At 40.1% G+C, this 23,542-nt stretch overlaps 6 protein-coding genes across 6 annotated transcripts in view; 3 read left to right on the top strand and 3 right to left on the bottom strand.

Moving 5' to 3' along the window:
• Nucleotides 1-4,344: 4,344 nt before the first annotated feature.
• Nucleotides 4,345-5,043, top strand: Pmar_PMAR029287 (gag/pol/env polyprotein, putative; the record flags this gene model as incomplete). Its single annotated transcript, XM_002782380.1, has 1 exon — nt 4,345-5,043. The coding sequence occupies one exon, from the start codon at nt 4,345-4,347 to the stop codon at nt 5,041-5,043; it is 699 nt and encodes a 232-aa protein (XP_002782426.1).
• Nucleotides 5,044-7,949: 2,906 nt separating this feature from the next.
• Pmar_PMAR029286 (hypothetical protein) lies at nt 7,950-8,215 on the top strand (the record flags this gene model as incomplete). Its single annotated transcript, XM_002782379.1, has 1 exon — nt 7,950-8,215. A coding segment is annotated over one exon (266 nt), but the record flags the coding sequence as incomplete, so codon positions are not given.
• Nucleotides 8,216-10,903: 2,688 nt separating this feature from the next.
• Pmar_PMAR029285 (hypothetical protein) lies at nt 10,904-11,686 on the bottom strand (the record flags this gene model as incomplete). The annotated part of the gene is made up of 4 exons (XM_002782378.1): nt 10,904-11,032; nt 11,086-11,154; nt 11,235-11,447; nt 11,510-11,686. The coding sequence occupies 4 exons, from the start codon at nt 11,684-11,686 to the stop codon at nt 10,904-10,906; spliced, it is 588 nt and encodes a 195-aa protein (XP_002782424.1).
• Nucleotides 11,687-11,965: 279 nt separating this feature from the next.
• Pmar_PMAR029284 (conserved hypothetical protein) lies at nt 11,966-20,225 on the bottom strand (the record flags this gene model as incomplete). Its single annotated transcript, XM_002782377.1, has 14 exons — nt 11,966-11,999; nt 12,235-12,338; nt 12,830-12,973; nt 13,424-13,494; nt 13,613-13,676; nt 15,452-15,649; nt 15,710-15,784; nt 17,950-18,035; nt 18,308-18,314; nt 18,653-18,716; nt 18,893-19,004; nt 19,055-19,134; nt 19,357-19,475; nt 20,163-20,225. The coding sequence occupies 14 exons, from the start codon at nt 20,223-20,225 to the stop codon at nt 11,966-11,968; spliced, it is 1,221 nt and encodes a 406-aa protein (XP_002782423.1).
• A 1,217-nt stretch (nt 20,226-21,442) lies between these two features.
• On the top strand, nt 21,443-22,842 carry Pmar_PMAR029283 (aspartyl aminopeptidase, putative; the record flags this gene model as incomplete). The annotated part of the gene is made up of 7 exons (XM_002782376.1): nt 21,443-21,468; nt 21,614-21,692; nt 21,752-21,891; nt 21,937-22,106; nt 22,157-22,310; nt 22,356-22,688; nt 22,737-22,842. 7 exons carry the CDS (start codon nt 21,443-21,445, stop codon nt 22,840-22,842), a joined length of 1,008 nt encoding a protein of 335 aa, XP_002782422.1.
• Nucleotides 22,843-22,865: 23 nt separating this feature from the next.
• The window catches only part of Pmar_PMAR029282 (camp-dependent protein kinase catalytic subunit, putative), a gene marked incomplete at both ends in the record, with an annotated part of 1,476 nt that continues 799 nt past the window's right edge, over nt 22,866-23,542 (bottom strand). Inside the window, 5 exons of the mRNA XM_002782375.1 lie at nt 22,866-22,908; nt 23,003-23,159; nt 23,207-23,269; nt 23,321-23,419; nt 23,464-23,542. Coding sequence (XP_002782421.1) covers nt 22,866-22,908; nt 23,003-23,159; nt 23,207-23,269; nt 23,321-23,419; nt 23,464-23,542 — 441 coding nt within the window. The remainder of the gene's footprint in view (nt 22,909-23,002; nt 23,160-23,206; nt 23,270-23,320; nt 23,420-23,463) is intronic.

The following is a 23,542-nucleotide window of genomic DNA, read 5'->3' as shown; positions in this document are numbered from 1 at the left end:
AAAACCCGAGAGGGACGATGACCAACTCAACCCAAGCTTGCAAAGCAAGAGAGGGAAGGAACTCGAAAGTCCCACAGTTGAGAGGCCCAAGGGCCGCGAATGTATGAATGAGAGAGCCCGAAGGCTGAGAGTATAAGTGACCCGAAGGTCAGGAAAAAGAGGACTCGAGAGTCCAACAAGTGAGGGCCCGAAGGCCTGAGCATGCAGGCTCGAAAGCCAAGATCAAAGAGGGGACTCGAGATCCACGTAAGAGAAGGAGTGGGAGGGGTCCTCCCTAAGGGGGCAAAGCCCATCAAGCCTGCTTCACTTGAGCTTCGAGGACGTAACCAAACGGGGGATCCTGACGAATACCATAGAGAAGAAGAGAAAAAGAAATCTATGGACCGAACGGTCCCATATTTCCAACGAGGCTTCGAACAAAATCGATCACGCTACGTGAAGAGCGAGCGCCCTGACCGGGCGTACCCGGCTCAAATCCACTTGGAGGCATTTCACCGCGGTGGAAACCAAGTTGCCCTTGGTTTTCACCTAGCAGTTTTCCCTTGGTGTACCAATCCCTTTATCTGCAGAGACCATGGTTCTACTCTACAAGCTCGCCTGGATAATGCTAATTATGCTATGTTCGCGACGGCCATTCCTCCAAAGGAGGCGACGGTTCGCCATGATGGTGGTAGTAGTTGCCAGGATAAACAGTTTAATATTACCGGTCCTCAGATTGCTTCTCCTGCGTGGGCTCCTTTGGAAGATAGTACTATTTCACTCGGGCTCAGTAATGGAGATGCGTCTTCTTTTGTGTCTCGCAAGGATATCACTGAAGCTCGCAAGTTGGCGTCCACGTTACCCAATCTTCCGTTTCTTGGTACTGCTGATAAACTACCCTTTCCTACGTGGCGTCGTCGGTTTAACCTGCAGTGCAGACGGTATGGCTTGGTAGGAGATTCAGTGGCTAGTTTTTATGCTCTGGTATGTAATGTTTCACCATCTCTTATCCTGTCAATCAATCCTACACCTCCTGGTGTTGGTTCGTTACAAGGATGGGTTAATGAAGTGAGGAGAATATACTCTAAGCTAGCTGCTACTTGCAGTGGTATCAGTGATGATGTCGCGAAGCTTACTGCCAATCAATCTTTCGCTGCATTACGACAAGCGAAAAATGAGACGATTGCCTCTTTTTCTGCTCGGTTCTTGGATGCCGCTGCTGATCTTACTGCTTTTACTGGTACTGATGTTCCAGATGACAAGTTGTGAACCACTATGCTGAGAGCATTGACTCCATCGTGGCGTTCCCTGGCTATGTATTTGCTACCTAGGTGCTCTTCCTTTCCTGTATTAGTTCAGGAATTGACTCAGCGAGAACGCCTTGAGCAAGCTGTTACTGGTGCTAGTGTAACGGATGCACCGGTGTCATCGAAGGTGCATTTGGTCGATAGTGTTGATTCACAATCGTCTGTGGAAGCTGACACGACTAACAATCATGCTGTTGATGATAGTAGCCCTGAAGTTTCATTACAGTCCAGCGGTCGAAAAGGGTATCAGAAAAGTAAGAAGATTTGCTATCAGTATCAGAAGAATGGTAGCTGTAAATATGGTGATCGGTGCCGGTTCGTACATTCTAAAAAGTCTCACACTAATACAGGCCAAGTGTCGGTTGATAATGGTACCAGGAATCAAGATTCTCGCTCATTCACTCAAGGGTTATTATGTGTGAGTGATAAGGTTGGTCTCCCGGGTCCAGTTCTCCGATTACATGAGGTGTCGGATGATGGTCGAGACCTTTCGTTGTGTGTGTTACTGAATACTGGTGCCTATTTTAACTATGTTCGAGTGGATCAGGCAAAACTTCTTGAACTTGCGATTGAGCCAAGTAGCGGTGCTAGGGTTCAACCTGCTGATAAGTCAGTGGTACCGGTTTGTGGTCAAGTGAAGTTTGCTGGGTTTTTTTCCGAGTCCTTCCTGTTACTGACACCGTACCGTCAACACAGTCTTCTTCGTTGAGTACTCTCTTCGGAGAGCCTTATGGCATCATCGGTGTGCATTCTCTTTGTCAGAGTGGTGTCAGGTTAGAGTTTTTCCAAAATGATAACTCTAGGGGGGTTCACGTCTCTGTGCAAGCGCATAACGGAGTCTCTCAACCGTCTGTGACCAACGTCAGTGGTGGCGAGAAGGAGATTCCTGAATCCCCGAAAATGGATCATGTTGGCAGTATCCTTGCTTGGTTCCAGTTATCTGATACTGTGGATACTACTTTGCACGATGACAGTTGGGGCTCAATACCATGGACTCCTAAGACTTTAGAGTCCTCGGAGGTTGAGGAGACACCGTGGCATTTTATGCGGGATGCTCCTGGTTTTCGATGGCAAATCCGGAAATTAGAGCCCTCGGATGTGGCTGACACTCCTAATCAGATGTATAAGTTCGTGATTGAGCTCGCCAGGTCCAGTGGCTCTACTGATAGTGTCTATGACTATACGAAGCCTTTGTTCGCTAATCTCTCTCATTCCGAGTTGGAGGCCTACAATACTGAGATCGCAAGGTATCTTCAGCGGTCGTGGTGGCCCCCTTCGGCACTTACTCGGAAGGACCAGAAGAGTGGTGGTGGTATGAGCTCTGGCCTTTTGGTATTTCCTCTGCCCTCACCGGGCCGGTCGACCTCGCATCGACCGGTGGTGGATGCCCGTCGGGAGAACCAGTCGCTCCCTAATGCAAGTTATAGTGGCGCTACTTGCTCTCAAATCCTTCAGTCGATAAGACTGAACTGGCGTAGTGGTGAACAGTGTAGGTTGTTGACACTCGATGGGGCTCAGGCGTTTTATCGCCTCCATACTTCCCGACTGTTAACTTTGAAGTCCAATGACCGAGTGTTTTGGTGTTCGAGGTTAGTCTTTGGACTTAATGTGGGTCCATGTGGGCTGTTCATCTGTTTGAGTAATTATCTACCGCAGAAAGCGTTTGCAGCTCTACCATTAGAAGATCAACGTTGCCTACGAGAACATACTCTGGTATATGTGTATCTTGATGATCTCTCAATATTAAGTTGGGGTGATTGTTCAAGGGCTGTTTCGCGTTTTATTGAACAAATAGAACGTGTGGGAGGAAGGAAGGTGATTCTTCCAAGCACTTGGTTATGCTTTGGCAAATTGATGATGGTCAGCTGGTGTTAAGTTGTAGAAAGTCTTCATTCCCTTCGAGTCTGCTAAATGTTACTATTTGGTCTAAGCGTGCGATATTTGCTGCAGCTGGTTGTGCAAGTACTGGTTCGGATCCTCTGTATCAGCATGCGGAAACTAGAGCCTTGGGCGATCTACTTCGAAGGATCGCAGGTAGTAAATCATCAAAGTTGGATGGTCTTTTACCGTTGACTGTGAAAGAGTCTGTAGTGGTAACCAGTTGTCTTAAGCGTTTACAAAATTTGTTGTTGGAACCCTGTGCTCACTCGGTTGCTCGCTCTCCTCCGAATGTACTTGAATGCTGTGCAGATGCTTCTTCGACAGGAGGGGCATGAGTTGTGCATGCTGTCGCCGAAGTTAATCAACGGTCGAGTACAACATCTACAACCACTGGTAGTGAATGGTTGCTGGGATCTAGTGCTTTCCATTGGAAGGTGCACAATTGATGCCAGCTATCATATCAATCGACTAGAGTTATTGTCGCTCTCACAGTTAGTCTTGTGGCTTGTTGACGTTCTTGGTACCTCTTTGCCTTGTTCACTAACCAAGATCGTACTATCATGTGATAGTAAGATAGCGTTGTCATGGGTGCGTAATGGCAAGGCTTCGTCTAGGAGTACTGATAGGGTTGCTGTGAAAAGAATGGTCAACAATATCAACGAACTGCTTTGCTCTCTTGCTGAACTAGGTGTTCAGGTGGTGTATCGTAAGGTTCCTGGCCATTCAAATACTGAAGCTGACCAACTATCTCGATTACTACAAGAGTGGAAGGCTCAAGACGTTGTTTGTATCGGCTCCACAGTTCCTACTGCACAGTCCTCTGCTATTATTCCAACCGAAGATTTTGTCGGTCTTATCGCTTCTGGTGTTGGTTTGAATGGGGGATCATCGTCAATCAATATAGATGATATTGGTGAAGAGGATGAAATAGAGTTAGATGATGTGCAGCTAGACCACATTCATAAAGCTCAACGGTTATCCGCTTCGTTATCTCCTATTGTTGGTGTACTTGAGAAAAACTGTGAGGAGTCTGATGAGTCCGAACACAAGGCCAAGTCGCTGTATCAAGTTGATGGGTATTGTCTTCGTAAAGGCCTGCTCAACAAACTCGAGTACCCCCATGGTGATCCGCTAAGCTCTCCTAGGTTGGTTATTTGTATTCCTACCGATACTAATGATGGTAGTATTATTGCCAATAATTCGGCTATATCATACTGAAAACGGTCATATCTGTCCTAGATATGTGAGGTGGCGTGTATCGAAGCACTATGATATCCCTGGTCTGACTCATCGCACTAACGTGGTTTGTCGCAAGTGCTCTGTGTGTCAAGCATCAGCGATAAAAAGGGTTTTTAGTGAGTATGGAGGACACTTGGATCTTTCGGCTCGTGCTGTCTGGAGACACGTTAGCACTGATCCAGCTGGTCCCTTGCCTATAAGTAAACCTCACCGGTATCAGTATGCTCTCATTGTGATTGATGATTATTCGGAGTTCACCTTTTGGAGAGGGTTAAGAACCGCTACTAGTGCTGAGACTACGAGCTGTTTGGTGAATCTATTCGACGAGACTGGTATTCCCCGGAGACTCCGTTGTGATAATGGTCCTTCGTATAGGAGTCGGCTCTTCCGTAGTCATATGGATAAGCTCGGAGTGGTGGTATCACAAACTAATGGGTTTGCCCCCTGGAGCAACGGGTTGGCTGAACGAGGTGTGTCCAGTTTGAAGTCTTTGTACCGTCGAATGCTGGCTGGTGGCACTAGATCTGATCAGTGGGAATATCTTTTATCTCGTGCTATTCGTAAGTCTAACACTAAGATGCTACCTGGTGGTGTCTCGCCTTTCCAGTTGTTCTATGGTCGAGAATACTTCGAATAAACCGCTGTTAAGCTAGGCGTCGACAATGGTCCGTATCAGGTCGAAGGTTACAAAGTTGATGACGTCGACGTCTATGCTCGTACTCTGGAAGACCGTTCTTATGTACCACGACCCAGGCGCCGTCCGGCTGTCCATAGTATCGTTCAAGTTTACCATGCTGATAAAATTGGGAAGCCTCGGTATGAAGACGCTCGATATAAGCTTTTAGATATAAGCTGGTATGAAGGTATGATGGCTGTGTTGGAGCCTATTAAAGGTGGCGATGAAAGACGAGAGCATTTTCGTAACCTGCGTATATGCTATTGATAGTGAGTATATTAAAATTGCTTTTTTCGATTGCTATGCATCGACAGGGGGGCATGTTGTGACAATTGTGTCGGTACTGTTCCTCAAGCTGAGTACCTTTTGAGCTGTGCTAGGCTAGTAGTGCTAATAGTTAATCATAAGTAAAGTTAAGTCAGGTTAAGTCTCAAGTAATTATCATTTCCCTATGATTAATGATCTCGCGTTAACTTAGGAGACTGGACGTAGCCCTGACACTTATTTATAGTAGTTTCGGAAAACCTTATCAAGCGAAAAAGATTTATAATGTTTTGACCCCGAATATGATTCCATTATCCGAAGCATTGCTTGCAGAAGATATTCCTGTCCGTATTGACGGACATATTCGAATCTCCGGTTTGCTTGGGTTGGATTGGTGTCAAATGAATGGGGGCGTCATGATTCTTTTCAACGATAGTGGGCATCCATATTGGAAGCCACTAAATAATCATCTTCATGTTGATACTAATATAAACTCTTGTGACGTTGTAGCAGTGTCTACTTCGGTCGTGACTCATACTGCTACACGAGATTGTGCAAAAAAAGTCACAAATAGCGAAGATGACAGTTATAACATTACTCAAGATTATATTAATACACAGTTTCTCAATGGATTACGAGTTGATAAACGTATTGATACATATAATAAGGAAACTTGAAACTCCCGGATCCATCTACCCCTTTCATTGGGAAGTAGAATGGCGATGGTTACTCGACGTATAGCTCCACCTAATTATAACCTTCTCACTCACTCGAGTGAAGTTCAACAATTATTTCGGGAGGCAATTAAGCTTTGGAAAGATCAAAATTATATTGAACCAACCTCTTTAGCTTCTTTAAAAGGAACTCATCCCTTATCAACCACACAAGGAGAGCACACCATGTAGACCATGCTGTGATCTACGGTGGCTGAATGAACAAATAGCCAGCTCTCCTAACGAGCTACATGAACAACCAACTGCATCACCAGATCAGATTAAGCACACACACGTACATGTGTTCTTGTCTTGTGTTCTGTGTACTTGTCACATGTGTTTTCTGGAATTGCTATCCGCCGTCGTGGGTATACTATCCAGACCGGAGAGTCAAATGCTACTGGTCATGTGCGACAATTCCGCTGCCGTGAATGCTTTATGCAAGCTGTACGCCAAGTCAGCTGCACTGAATAAGCTGATGCGGGTACTCGCGCTGAGTCGGCCATCCCTAACCACCCCACTAATGAAGGCCATTCACGTGGAAGGTGTGTCTAACGTAGTGGCAGATACGATTTCTCGCGGGGGGTATACAGTAACGAGAAATATGTGGAGCGGCTTCGATGACGTGAAGGAGCTGAGGATCGATAAAATCCTCCAGAGTATCCGTCAGCCGGTAACTGCCAAATGGTTATGAGAATTCGATGGAGGCCGGTGAGTGCGAACCGGATGTGTTTCGTTTCGAATTAACTTAATGGTAGTGTTGATGAGAGTGGAGCCTCATACCTGTTAGGCTAACAGGCCGTAATAGGAAAGGATGTCGTTCGTAATTCCATCGTCCAAGTGTCAAACGGGGCTCTCGAGTTCACTCGGAGCAGGGAACAAGGTCAGGAAGACGACCTCTGAAACGGCGGCCACCCCGGAAGAGTCTTCAATTGCGATTGAGCGGAACTCTGGCCGGAGGGGAACGAGACGTGGTTCGTTCAAACTGGCACGTCAGGTGGCGGCTGAGATAACGGAGAGAGAGGTGTTAAGATTCAAGGATGTCGCCAGATGTGCCAGCACGCAGAGGAAGTATGCGAGTGTGCGATCGGAGTATTTCGAGCGCATCACGATTGCGGGAAAGGAACCAATCCCGTTTCGGGCCGAAACCGCTTGTATATTCATTATAAATTTGGTGAGAGCAAACTATGTCTTTGAGACAGTAGAGCAGTACTGTAGGATCGCGGAACAGCTGGCTAAAGAAGAAAGAGGAGAAACTGTCAGCCCTTCAGGGGAAGGTCAGATCAAACTCTATCTGCGCGCCGCGGATAAGCTCTCCGTCCAGTCCGGAATATTCGAGCAGCGGAGAGCGGCTACTCTCAGTTGCGAGGATGTCCGCGCTGTAGCAAGCATATCCGACGCTTCGGAGCAAGGCGTTGTTACCGGCATACTCGTGGGTATATCTGCCTTGCTGAGAGTACGTGAGCTTCTCGCTTTAACGATAGCGGATGTAGCGCTAGTTTTCCAATCAGCAGAAGCTGCGGGAGCCGAGATATTCATCGCGCGATCGAAGACTGACCAGCTTGGTCAGGGGTGTACGATCGCGATCGGCGGTTGCTGCCGAGTACCGAAGGATCCCGTTTGACCATTACATTGGCTAGTAGAATGGGTAAAGGGAAGGCAGAAGGACAAGAGGTTGATTCCTCTAGACCGTAAGGTATTCACGGATCGAATGACAACAATGATTAGAAGGATACTGAGCGACAGAGTACCGAGTAATAACCGAGTATCCACGCATAGCCTGAGACGTACTGGGGGCCCCAGTCTGGGGCACAACTGCTTCTCGACCAGTGCGTAGACGAAGGAAAAATCGTGGAGATGGGTCGGTGGAAATCGGTGAGATGCCTTCAGGAAAGATACTCGCGAGATGGGACGTACAACCTCGCCATGCAAAGCGATATGACCCGCACTATGTTCGAAGGGTCGGAACCTATATCGGACTTACCAACGGAGCCGTTAATTACTCCCTCGGCACCGGAAAGGCTCGTGGAAGTGTCCGGGAATGCGGAGCGACCAGAGAGTGCATCCAAGGAGAAGAAACGGAGATCCGCGAAAACGCCCACTCGGCGACGCGGGAACAAGGCAGGCTCGCCGGAAGAGGATGGGAGAGGCCTGCGGTCCTAGTGCCCTACTCGGTTGAGTGACCTCGGTGGCACTACGGATCGCTAGGCCTGGGTTCGAAGACTTGACGTTCATGTAGCCTAGTCGGCAGAGTGGTACAGTTCAGATCTACCATCAGCGCCATCCACGCTCGAATCCTGGTATCAATAAGTGATAGCCAGTTCGTCGAGGAACGTCATGTCTCCGATACCCTTCTCCCGATCTCGTGTCAACAGGCGGCTTCACAAACGGTAGTAACAATAGCACACATTAATTCACCAGATCCCAATAGTGTAAGATGGTAAGGATGATAAGGTTGTGGTACGAGAAAGTAAGATACATGAATTCATGCATACAGTTTACGATCACGAAGGTGCATCTGCATTGTACAATCGTTTGCAGTCTTGGACTGATACTAAACATCTCAAGCAACATTGTAAACAGGTTGTTAGCAGCTGTGATGCGTGTCAGAAAGGAAAGACCTTTTCTGGGGATCGTCAGGCTTGGCATGATACTCAGGGTCGTATAAGATGTAGAGTACCTTGGGCAAAGGTTTACAGTGTAAACTTCACACAGATGTAGTGGGCCCATACCACATCAAGAATGGTGAGCCACTTTTGTTTGCTGTGACTATAGTTGACGGAGCAACAGGATATGCCTTAACTCGGAGCTGTAAGCATAGTCCAACCAGTCAAGATGTTGTCGAGCTATTCCGACACTTGACTGAGGTGCATGGAACGTCACCGTTGGTCGTCCACACTGACCATGGATCAATCTTCGTCTCCGAGGAGTTCTCGAAGTACCTAAGGTCCATATTAGCAGTGTAAGAGCGGTCAGCTGTATATGCTAGTTGGTCCAATGGGAAGGTCGAGCGACTGCACAGGGATATCAATGAATATATAAGATGTAGAAGTGATAAACAAACACTCAACCACAAGGAATTCTCTCTCTTGATTAAGGGAACAACCGTCAAACATAATGTTGTGCCTCAACGAGATGGGAAGAGCCCACATGATAAGCTTTTCAGGTTTAAAGCATCAAGTGAACCATATATGCCAATATAGCTCAGAGAAGGGTATCAAGGATTACTATCGGATCCGATGGATCCATCGCAAATGCCAGAGACGTTAGAGAAAGAAACAAGAGTCCTCTGTCGTAAACATATCCAAGGACCAAAGCATCAACCAGTGTGGGAAGAAGGACGCATATTGCGTAGAGTAGCTTCTAATATGTATGAAGTGGCAGTTCCTGATCGAAAAGGGGAGTTGTATGCCCGAGTGGAACATACAAGAAACCTCAAAAGGCTAGCAAACCAAAGCACCATAAATGATGTTCACGATAGCTCTGATGATGAAGCAGTATCACCGGACACTCGAGAAATTCAAGATTTCAGAACATTCCCAACTTGCCCAAGACGATTCGCCTCTCCGCAGACCACTAAATGGGTTTGAATGTAGGCGCTCAGCAAGACTGAAAGCCTTGCAAAAGAAGGAGGGGGGCATGTGATAGTCGTCACAATTGTTGTCCCTTGATTCCTCGATCAGTATTGCTTACCTCCACCAGTATTGCTGTGTGGCGTACCAAGTATCACAGAGGTCCCCCTCGGACATGTGACAAATCTTGCAGAAATAACCGGAGGTAACCGCTTGCGCCGAAATGACATGTGTTGCGAATCCATCTGGCAAGTTAGACTTGATGGACGTTCTACGAGGTCGTTAAACCTAGGTGTTAACAAGCAGGTTCGTTGTGAAGAGACTACCTGTCTTCCAGGACCACGATCTGCTGCATATTTGGTACAACATTTGAACGATATCACCAGTCCGAAGGACCCTTCGGTATGGATGGAGGCAGATATCATGTCTGCTCTCAGGTATTTACCAGGACATATTCGCAGTCAGAAGTGCAGAAACGAGAACCGATCAACTATCGCCGCGAGATCATTGAACAAAGACTCGAATCAACGCGATGACTCGAGACTCGTGCTCGTAATCATATATGAACTATTCAAGGGATTTTCAATAACCTCTGAACGAACCTAGCCCGATACGGAATTCATCTAAACTTGAGCATCTTGGAGACAGTTAGTAGGGAAATCCGACGTTCCAGTTAGGCATCCACGAAAGACGACGCCGCATATAACAAAAAATTACGATCACAATTATCAGAAATTCTGATTCAGAATATAGACGAACTCAGGAAAACGAGTAAGAGAAGATAATGGGCGAAGCATGATGTTCTACCTGGGCAGAAAGATGGCACAAAAAGATCATTACGGTACCGGCCCAATCCTACCCACCTCTCTGTGTCTCCGCTTGCCATCGCAATATTTTCCCACAGACTCCGGGAACATCCATTTCTGTGATGTTCCCGTATTCCATCGTTCCGATCTGAATCTCGGACTGCGAGGGGTTACAAGTTTTCCAAGTAAACACCCGTACCGAGTGGTATGTGCCGTTAGACCTTAGTGTAATCATAGATGATGATGACGATATCATAGTATCATATCATAGCCCGGACTTTCGGCTCCCCACTAGTGATACGTCTCTGCTATTACTCAAATGAGCAGACAACACTTTAGATTAATTCAGGAATTCGAATCTTCTACTTCTATGAATACAAGTATAATGCTCAAATTAATGGAAACACGCCTTGAATCATGCGGATATCTCGTCGATTCGTTGAGCTTGTTGCGTGGTTTATGGGCTTCAAGTTTGATCGTACTTGGTCATCCATTGTTCGGTGCTAATATGTCCAATCTGACCGGCTGCTGCTGCTGCTGCTGCTCGACCACCATGATCCAAACAATCACTTATACGGCAATCTTGCAATCTCATCTTAATACCAAAAGAGTTCATCATGATGGAAGAGCAAAAATATCAAGACTTACTTCTCGAGCTATTCTCTTCAATATCTTTTCATGCCCTTCATCTTCTTTATCATCATCATGCATTCTATTCTAAACATAGATCACTTATGATGAACCTCCATGCCCTCGTTGGTATTAATCATCACCATCACTCTTATTGTAATTACTACTATTCTTTCCGCCATCACCATGCTATCGCTGTCTCCTTCATATGATATTTTACTCCCCTTTAGACGATACTTTTGATATTCACTATTTAGATGAGCTGTATCTCTTTGCAAGGTGTTTTTATCCGTGGAGTTCATGCTCTCATACTCATCTCCCAAATGTTGAGCCAGGTAGTGTAAGAGGTGTATGAGGCTATTGAACTTCTTACGTAGAGTCTAATGATGAGAACAGGAAGAAACATCATTCAAACTCAAGATGATGATCATGCTTTTTTTACCCAATCAACATCCTTGGTGATCTTCCTACTTTTAATTGCCCATCGATGCGCATCCACAGCAAAATGAGGATGTAAACAACCATGAACCGATGAAGGATCATCAACGTTCTTGGATAGTTTTTCTTTGGTATCATCATCAGCAGCATTATTATAATGATACCCGACAATCTCTGCCATAATGGTTAGGTGCACATGGTTTACCAAAGTCGAATTCGTGATGACAATAATAATAATAATAATAATAATAATAATAATAATAATAATAATAATAATAATAATAATAATAATAATAATAATAATAATAATAATAATAATAATAATAATAATAATAATAATAATAATAATAATAATAATAATAATAATAATAATAATAATAATAATAATAATAATAATAATAATAATAATAATAATAATAATAATAATAATACAACTTACCAGGAGCAGTCTCTTCTGTGTCTATATGATCATGATCATGTTCATCACCTCGGAACTGTTGAGCAAAGAAACTCCACATATGACTCACTCCTTGATGTGAATATCTTGCTAATAATGACTCTTCTCCAGTGGTCGATGAGTGTTGTGAGCAGAGGAGCTTATCAATATCTTCATAAGTAACATAATGATGCATAGAATTCTGAGATACAAGTAGTGCACTAGGACTAAATCATAATCATAATCACAGTGAGTAAAAGAGGATAATAGTGTGAGTATTACTGGTAGTATACATTTCATTATCCTTAAAGCTTCTACGACATGTACTCGTGATGGCCAGCATATGCTCAGGAGTAGATCTCTTCTCTTCCTTGTGAAGTATCGAAGACATACACCACTAAGAGATGAAAAAAACGAGAATGAGTTAGTATGATGATGATAATAATTATTATTATTATAGCAGCAGCGAGAGTTGACAAAATAATAATCAGAACTCGCGGCGGCGCAGTCTGAGTTGTTGAAGTTGTTGAAAGTGTGACACGTATTACATGTCAGCTATGAAATTTCCCTCCACAACGTTTTCTTCGATAACTCTTTTGTATTGTTGAAAAGCATCTAATACTATTACAAGGAATAATGTTATCATAACGAAGTAGCATACCAGCCCAAATATCATAAAATACCTGTAATAACGACATTAACAAGAAGAAGAAGAGTTAAAGGGATATATAATACAGGAATATGAACTCCTCATCGATCGATGCATTCAATGCCTCATCGAATGGCCATACTCCAATCATCATTTGAACCTACTACTACTACTACAACTACTTAGGATCTAGTTCATGATTAGAAGAAAGGTAGTGGTGTTGTTGTTGTTATTATTACTTCTGCACGCAGAGCACTGAATATACTATTGAATGGTGGGAAGGAGGCTCCAATACTCCAATTACCAATTTGGGCAAATAACATCAACACTATGAATAATATTGTTATGAAGTTAATCAAATGAGGGAGAGCAAAATCGAAGGTCTGAAAAAAAGGAAAGAGACATGTCGAACAACAACAACAACAACAACAACAACAAGATCTACTATTATCCGCATTAATTTATAATTAGGTTATTGTGGTACTATCTATTATTATCTGTATTACTTTATAACTAGGCCTTCGTGACGATCGATCCGATTAATGAATTTGACATAGGTCCCCGGTTCGATCCCCAGGTTGGACATTTTTCCGTCATTAAAAATGTTCGTGCATATTTCTTCAAGCTGTTCGCATAATCGATTTTTCCCAAAACCTCCGCATATAGAAGAGTCGTTCGACCTATCTGATATCCTCCCACGTTTCGTAGTTAAGGCAGAATAATTCCACACGCACGCACGCACGCACGCACGCACAATGCGAAAGTGCCTGTTGTTGTGGTATATACTCCGCTCGCTTCGCTCGCTCCGCGATTATTGTAAATTTTTGTATTACCATTTCAAGAAGTGCTATCCTCGGATGAGCATGTATTATCTGTAAGAGCCTCCAACCACATATACCCATACCTATCATTGTACCTACTACTACTATATTCTACTACTACTACTACTACTACTACTACTACTACTACTACTAGTACCATCATCAACATTTCAGCACCAGCAGCACTACTCAGTGACTTACATGTATTGACTATAAAGTAAGCTGTACTCATATTGTACAGCCGCTCTGTTGTATCATAGTATACCTACCATATTAATAATCAGAATAATCATAGTAATAATGACGATCTCAAGTGAATGACGATAGGATGAACTGAAAGAATAAGTGAGATAGCAAGCTATGAGAGATAATACAAATAGAGGATAATTGTTGTAGGGTAGTAGTAGTAGTAGGGATGCACACACTATTACTACAAATAGAAGATAGTTGTTGTAGGGTAGTAGTAGTAGGGATGCACACACTATTACTACAAATAGAGGATAGTTGTTGTAGGGTAGTAGTAGTAGGGATGCACACACTATTACTACAAATAGAAGATAGTTGTTGTAGGGTAGTAGTAGTAGGGATGCACACACTATTACTACAAATAGAAGATAGTTGTTGTAGGGTAGTAGTAGTAGGGATGCACACACTATTACTACAAATAGAGGATAGTTGTTGTAGGGTAGTAGTAGTAGGGATGCACACACTATTACTACAAATAGAGGATAGTTGTTGTAGGGTAGTAGTAGTAGGGATGCACACACTATTACTACAAATAGAGGATAGTTGTTGTAGGGTAGTAGTAGTAGGGATGCACACACTATTACTACAAATAGAGGATAGTTGTTGTAGGGTAGTAGTAGTAGTAGGGATGCACACACTATTACTACAAATAGAGGATAGTTGTTGTAGGGTAGTAGTAGTAGGGATGCACACACTATTACTACAAATAGAGGATAGTTGTTGTAGGGTAGTAGTAGTAGGGATGCACACACTATTACTACAAATAGAGGATAGTTGTTGTAGGGTAGTAGTAGTAGGGATGCACACACTATTACTACAAATAGAAGATAGTTGTTGTAGGGTAGTAGTAGTAGGGATGCACACACTATTACTACAAATAGAAGATAGTTGTTGTAGGGTAGTAGTAGTAGGGATGCACACACTATTACTACAAATAGAGGATAGTTGTTGTAGGGTAGTAGTAGTAGGGATGCACACACTATTACTACAAATAGAGGATAGTTGTTGTAGGGTGGTAGTAGTAGTAGTAGGGATGCACACACTATTACTACAAATAGAGGATAGTTGTTGTAGGGTAGTAGTAGTAGTAGGGATGCACACACTATTACTACAAATAGAGGATAGTTGTTGTAGGGTAGTAGTAGTAGGGATGCACGCACTATTACTACAATAGAGGATAGTTGTGTAGGGTAGTAGTAGTAGGGATGCACACACTATTACTACAAATAGAAGATAGTTGTTGTAGGGTAGTAGTAGTAGGGATGCACACACTATTACTACTAATAGAAGATAGTTGTTGTAGGGTAGTAGTAGTAGGGATGCACACACTATTACTACAAATAGAAGATAGTTGTTGTAGGGTAGTAGTAGTAGTGATGCACACACTATTACTACAAATAGAGGATAGTTGTAGTAGGGGGGTAGTAGTAGTAGTAGGGATGCACACACTATTACTACAAATAGAGGATAGTTGTTGTAGGGTAGTAGTAGTAGTAGGGATGCACACACTATTACTACAAATAGAGGATAGTTGTTGTAGGGTAGTAGTAGTAGGGATGCACGCACTATTACTACAAATAGAGGATAGTTGTTGTAGGGTAGTAGTAGTAGGGATGCACGCACTATTACTACAAATAGAGGATAGTTGTTGTAGGGTAGTAGTAGTAGTAGGGATGCACGCACTATTACTACAAATAGTGTGTGCAAATGTGGTATTAGAGCAGTTAATTGAGTTGAAAGGGAATATGGAAGACGATAATGATAATAGGATAATATGACTTAGTGTAGTAATACTTGAATGAAGTCCTGATAGTACTCCTCTCCTCCTCCTCCTTCTCCTTCGTGGGGTATACCAATGATATTATTATCCTCGTATGTGCTGTTGTTGTTGTTGTTGATATTATTAGTATATAATAAAGAATCCATCACATTATCATATCTTATAACCACCGTATGTAGTATAACTCTCGATACTATAATACACAGGAATACCTGACATACTCATCATCATTAGTATAAGAAGGAGAGTAGAATGATGAGTAATATACTCACCAACGTAAACATAATGGGCCTCCATCTCCTATTCCTGCTATTATTATCATCCTCATTCTTATGGTTCTCTTCTATCTAAGGAAAAGACAGTTGATATTAGGTCTACCATTAGAAGAAGAAGAGGACAGTTGATATTAGGTCTACCATTAGAAGAAGAAGAAGACAGTTGATATTAGGTCTACCATTAGAAGAAGAAGAAGACAGTTGATATTAGGTCTACCATTAGAAGAAGAAGAGGACAGTTGATATTAGGTCTACCATTAGAAGAAGAAGAAGACAGTTGATATTAGGTCTACCATTAGAAGAAGAAGAAGACAGTTGATATTAGGTCTACCATTAGAAGAAGAAGACAGTTGATATTAGGTCTACCATTAGAAGAAGGAGAAGACAGTTGATATTAGGTCTACCATTAGAAGAAGAAGAAGACAGTTGATATTAGGTCTACCATTAGAAGAAGGAGAAGACAGTTGATATTAGGTCTACCATTAGAAGAAGAAGAAGAAGACAGTTGATATTAGGTCTACCATTAGAAGAAGAAGAAGAAGACAGTTGATATTACCGAGGTAAGGTAATGATGATGATGGTACAATGATGATGATGATGATGATGATGCCCAACGTATATCAAGTAGTAGTGTAATGATACCTAGTATTATCTGAGAAGTAATACTACTAGTAGTAGTAGTAGCAGCAGCAGCATACTCGTGAGTATATAGTTATTATAGTAATTCTTATTACACATGTTGATATTAATACAATAAATGATGATGATGATGTAGATGACTGTTGGTTGTTGTTGTTGTTGATAGTATATAGGATATTCCACATACTAGTAATATGAGTCTTGATCGATATAGAACCGTCTATTGGATTAACATTACCATTTGTTTCTATCTGAATAATAATAACATAATGATTATTATTGTGTTATTGTCCATAATGATGATAATGAATGTTAATACAAATGTAAGTATATGAGTTCCTGGATGATATAAGGACATCCTTATCTTAAACATAGCAGTATCATAACCAATCCAATCTTTGCTTATTACATCTATACATTAATAATAATAACAACGACATATCATGATGATATTAGTATTACTATTAAAATGCTGTTTAGTGATTATTGGTGTAGCCAACCATGGTATATTATCCGATGATCCTAATATAATACCCCAATTATGTATGCTATTATTAGTATTCTTAAATGGTCGAATACACTCTGGACTTAATGATAATGCTGCTAATGATGATGATGATGGTAGTAAGCATGCCTAATAAGGAATTGTTCATAGTAGTATCATCATCATCACCACCGTAGTAGCAGTAGTAGTAGGGAGTGTATTACCTGTAAACAGCCATTAGCAGTAATGATATGTGTATTACTAGATGTAATAGTATGATTATAAGCAGGACATGATGATGATACATTGTTGAGTATAGTAATATCATCAATATAGGAATATGATGGACAATTAGATGTTTCTTGTGAATACGACGACGATGACCACAAGAAGGATGATGATGATGATGAGGAAGTTGTGGAGTATTGTGATCCATCATAATAATAATAATAACTGAATTCTTCTGATGATGTTGATGACTGCATGCGGTATACAGCTTTATGTAGATGTCTGAGAATAGTAAGTTCATTATGATGATAAGGAGTAGTATTAATAGTAGTAGTAGTAGTAGTAGTAGTAGTAGTAGTAGTAGTAGTAGTAGTAGTAGTAGTAGTAAGACCACCCACCCACCTACCACCACCATTACCTTATTAGTAGTAACTCGTGTTTAGTATTGAACGACATCTCATGTCGTAGTCCTCCATCATTACTTATCATACTACTACCATCCTGTATATTGTTATTATTATGACATGTATCAAGTTTACGACGATTAATCATGAATAATGGCCACATTAATAAGACAGGATTACTATTCGTATTGGTTTCATCATTATACCGTACCTTTATCATCCATATCATCATCATTTAAGTGATATTAGATATTATTATTACAATCGGATTAAATACATCAGATTCAATATAAGGTAGATATATATTACTAATCCAATAATTAACATCATCTGGATTACCTAATATACCATCAACAAGAAGAAGAAGAAGTTACTCTATGGTATTGTTATTATTGTGTTGTTGTCTACCTCCAATATCATTTGTAAGATGTATGGTCTGAATATTAACAATATTAAGTTATACGCTGCTGCTGCTGTATTACCTCAATCAAATCCTTCATATGTAGCATTTCCGATGATATTGTTGTAGATTCGATTGATAGAGTAATAATACCAAATACAATAGTAACTTAAGAAGACACTGCAGTGGCACACTGATGTTGATGATGTTAGTAATAATAATAATAGTAATAGTACAGTAATGGTGTTATTATTATTACTAGTGAATAATATCTCCCTCTTTATTGAAGTTATCATACTCGATTCCAATATTATCCTATCTAGGAAGTTCTGAAGATGCAGTGGAGGTAGTAGTGATAGCTGCTGTTTCTGTTGCTGTTGTTGTTCTTGTTGTTGTTCATAAATCATCGTATCAAAGTATTAATATCCTGCCATTATTACTTTCATACTGATAACATAATATAATAAGTCTAGAAACATTATAACTACATGATCATCATTATAATACAATAGTTCATCGTTCTTCTTCTTCTTCTTGTTATTGTTATTGTTGTAGTATATATTCCATGATAGACATAGTAAGTGCCGTATTTGGTGCAAAGAATAATACACGTAAAATAGATCCACGAAACATGCCACGAATACCTTCTGTTTTATACAATGTTATAAGACCATTAATGAATGATGTATAGTAGAATGATGATGATGATGATCGTTGTTGGACCTATAATGATAATAATAATATTTCATCTATCATAATATGTATAGCATGAATATTCTTATTACTTGTAATCTTAATTTAACCAAATCTAATGGTGTAGTTATAAAGGCTGCTGATGCTCCTGCTGCACTACATGATAAAACATGACCATAGAATGGCAACGTAGTAATAGGAATAGTAGTAGTAGTAGTATTATTATTGGTAGTAGTAGTAGTAGTCTGATAATACGATAATAGGCATGATTTGTATCTACACTTATCATCATACTAGATTGATGATGATGATGCTGGTGATATTATTATTACCTCTGAGCAAATGCAAAGTAAAGAGCTGAGAAAGGGCCAAAACTATATAATGTAGCCCAGTAACCTTTATATAACTGCGATATACTCTTACTACGTAAGGCATCTATCGATCCTAATAATAATAATCACCATCATAATAATCTATCATTATCCTATTATTACCCTTATATTTAGTTAAAGCAAGTTCCTTTTGAGTTTGTAATTGTTCTTTACATACATCAATAGGTACCCATATACAACAACTAACAGCCTCTGCTATGAAACCAGATGTTAGATCAATAATAATGTTAGTAATAACCACTTTATTATTATTATCAATAACATCACCATTTGATGATAATGATGATGATTGGTGTTGTTGTTGTTGTAGGGCATAATTTCTTATTGTATGATAAGTAGTAAAGTACCTTCTTATTTAGTTATTATACAATAATAATACAAAGCAGCAGCCTTATTATTATTACAATGCTCCAGCAGGTACACCCCCTAATGCAGCTACACCAATACCTTTATATAATTCCTTTATATTATTTCTTATTATTACCATCATTCTCATATTACTACCATTAATCCCTGTATTAACCTGATAATAATAATATTAATATAACTCCATACTGTTATTGTTGTATATACTTGTATTTTAGATTTAATAGTATCCAAAGGATGTAGTATACATCTTGATATTAATGATGCTATTGATGATGCTGTAGTAATATCTAATATATTATCGACATCTAACACCATTAGCAACAATAACAACAAATAAATGATAATGATGATGATGGGCCTGTTTCATAGGAGCAAATTGCGCCTTAAACTCAAGTAACGCCTAAAGTATACCGTAAATAATTAGGACATTCTATTTCACTACTTTAGTAAGCGCACGCTAAGGCGCCTTAAGTTTAGGAATACTAAAGGCGCCTTAAGTTTAGGAATACTAAAGGCGTCTTAAGTTTAGGAATACTAAAGGCGCCTTAAGTTTAGGAATACTAAAGGCGCCTTAAGTTTAGGAATACTAAAGGCGCCTTAAGTTTAGGAATACTAAAGGCGCCTTAAGTTTAGGAATACTAAAGGCGCCTTAAGTTTCTGTGCATATACTAAAAGAGCAACTTAAGTATTCCTTAAATTTTATTAAGGTAGAGCCGACCCTACGTAAACAGATACTTAAGTATCGTGTTTAATATTGCACCCCACAGAGGTTGAACCAGGGACCCTTCGAAAGACGATGCTTAAATATTGTATCTCGTAGGGGTCGAACCGGAAACCTTACGAATAGCAGCACGGTACTCTCCCACTTGTCCAGAGAGACGAAGAAATCGAGCCAAGAGTTCATTTCCTTAACGCAGCAAAAGTCGAACCGAACTTCACAATATGGTCACCTTTAAGAATCAGCCACTGCAAAACGTCGAGGAGGCAATGTTTGCTGATTGTGAACACAAGACGAGGATCTGGGTGAATCACAGTCATCTCGAATGACTCTGATCGACCCAGATGCTCCCGTGGATGGTGTCGGGAACGCTCTTCGTAAGAGCTACGTTCGCAGATAGTTGCAGTGACTTGGAGATATTTCAGTGATTTGCGTCATCGTTGAGTTCACATGAGTATATTTTCTACTTAGCGGACCGTTGAGTGACTTATTCTAGCTAACATTGTAATTTCTAGCTAACATTGTAATTCGTGGGAAATCCCCTTGCAGCTCGTTATCAATGGTAACTTACCATTGATACCTTACCCATGATCGAGGAAAGAAGTTGCGAAACAGTAAACAACCATAGAAACAGCATTCCTCTGATTTGTACCTGCGCCTATCGACGATAGGCTATCGTATGGTAAACGGACAACCTAACCACTGGAGCATTTACACCACAAAACTAAACATGTAATCCTATTCTATACCTGTAACCATGGTCAAGTAGATACTTAAGTACGCCTTAAGTTAAGGAGCTCTTTAAGTTGCTCCTAAACGTTGTGAAATGAGTTGAGTAAGTATACCTTGATTAGCTCCTTAAGTTGCTCCTGTGAAACAGGCCCACTAACTTGCGTTCTTTATATTTCTAACAATTCCTCAGCAATATACTCACTTGTTGTTTGCTTGTGTGGGGATGAAATGAGCAGTAGCGTTAAGTAGTAGTATAACAACAACAGCCTAGTTCTACATGATGATTCTAGTCAGGAGTTTTCCCCTTATTATTCCTCGTTTTCCTTGATGAGTGATCATCATAATACTATGAATGAATGTTATCGTAATGCTGGTAAAAGGTTCATCAACTTTGTCAACGAAACTGGATCTCCTTATCATTCAGTACTAGCTAGTAAAAGGTTATTACTCAATAAAGGCTTTATACCATTATCAGAGAAGGCAACATTATGGTCATCATCTACTACTACTAATAACCAGAAGAATACTAATTTACAACCTGGTGGTAAATATTTCATTACTCGTAATCATTCTGAGATATTTGCTTTTGTTATTGGCAATAAATTCAAAGTATCTGATGATGATAATAGTAATAGTCGTATGATAATGATTGGTGCTCATACTGATTCACCATGTTTAAGATTAAGACCAAGATCATGTATTAAACCTAAAGATGGTATTATACAATTAGGCGTTACTACATATGGTGGTGGTTTATGGCATACTTGGTTTGATAGAGGTTTAGGTATGGCTGGTAAGGTTATTATCAATAATAATAATACTATTGAAGAAAGGCTTATTAGAGTAAATAGACCAATAGCTATTATACCCAATCTAGCTATACATTTACAGACATCTGAAGAAAGGAATGCTGGATTTAAGGTAAGTATCAGTAGTAATGTGGTGGTCTATTAATACTATTATCATCATGATTCTATTAGATTAATCCTGAGGAGCATTTAATGCCGGTATTCTGTTCATCAAAATATTACAAGTCCGCCGACCCCGAGCATGATATCATCAATGATGATGTAAATGGTAATCATAGAGCACTGATGGAGCTCTTAGCTAAAGAAGCCAAGTAATAAGTATTATTAATAATGATAGTAATCCTGTATTATTGTAGGTGTTCGATTGAAGATATTATTGATTTTGATATCTGTCTTATGGATGCAACACCATCATCCATTATTGGGGTATATGATGAGTTTATTAGTTCACCAAGAATTGATAATTTATTATCAACTTGGGCTTGTATGGATGCTTTATCATCTCATTCAGATCACCTTATTAATGGTAATACTAGCATAATCATCATAATCAGCATTATCCCTACTTGTTGCTAGGTAATGATATATACATTGCTGCTGCATTTGATCATGAAGAATGTGGATCTACTTCCTATACTGGTGCTAACTCAATGACACTACATACTTGGATGAAGCGTATATTATCATCATTAAATATATCCGATAATTATCTTCCATCTATCATTGCTAGGTAATAATAGTAATATCATGATTATATTCATTATTATTATATTAGGTCTATATTGGTATCAGCTGATGGTGCTCATGGTATACATCCTAATTATTCAAGTAAACATCAATCTGAACATAAAGTATATCTACATGATGGTATTGTTATTAAAAATAATGCTAATCAAAGATATGCTACTACACCTCTCACTGCATCAATGATAAGGACATTATGCAGTAAAGATGGTGGTCATAATAATAATAGTACTATCCCAATACAGGACTTTGTAGTACGTAACGATTCCCCATGTGGATCTACTATTGGACCAATGATGAGTGCTAATCTTGGTATTAGAACTATTGATTTAGGTGCACCACAATGGGCTATGCATTCATGCAGGTAATAATAATAATAAATTAGTACTAACAATATTGTTATATATTTTAGGGAGACGTGTAGTGTTGATGATGCTGGATATCTTGTGGAGTTATGTGGAGCTATTTATGATAATTGGGCAGATATTGATGATAGTCTAGTTGAGGTGGTTGAATAGAAAAGAAAAGATGATTCATTATTCTATTTCGTCGACATACTTTTGTTGAATTTATCAATATTGTAACTAATAATAACCCAAGATATAATGAAATATTCGGAAAATGATAATTCGTTGTTATTAAAGCCTTGAGATATACTATCGGTAATAATAATATTACCAATGAAGAAAAGGATCTTGTTCAGGCTGTATTACTGGTGGTAAACCATCAGTTGAATCGGGATAATTATCGAAATTAGATGTATCAGTATCACATTTGACTTTAGGTTTATATGGCGCTGGTATCTTCTTATTATAAAGATCATACCATGATAAACCTAAATAATAATAATGTTAAATATTGTGTTATTATTATTATTAATACCAATAAACCAATCACATCCTTTAATATCATCAACTCCATTCCTTAATTCACCATATCTCTTAGCTGAATATATTGATGATAAGCGAGTAAAGTGAAGATTATGATTATTATTACTTAGATCAGCCGTAAGGAGCCTCTTTACTAGACTTTTAGCATCTTTATCAAAGTAACGAGGGAATACTATCTTACCCGACAATATCTTCTGATATATACCTAATCAATATCATATTCTATAATATTAACCTTATTATTAATACCCATAGGATCCTCATCAACAAATGGTGGATAACCAACTATCATCTCATATGTTAATATACCCAGTGTCCACCAGTCTAC

This window comes from Perkinsus marinus (genome assembly GCF_000006405.1).
Source record: "Perkinsus marinus ATCC 50983 genomic scaffold scf_1104296939758, whole genome shotgun sequence".
NCBI lineage: Eukaryota > Perkinsozoa > Perkinsida > Perkinsidae > Perkinsus > Perkinsus marinus.
Note: the sequence above shows the minus strand (reverse complement) of the source record. Positions and strands in the feature narration are given on the sequence as shown.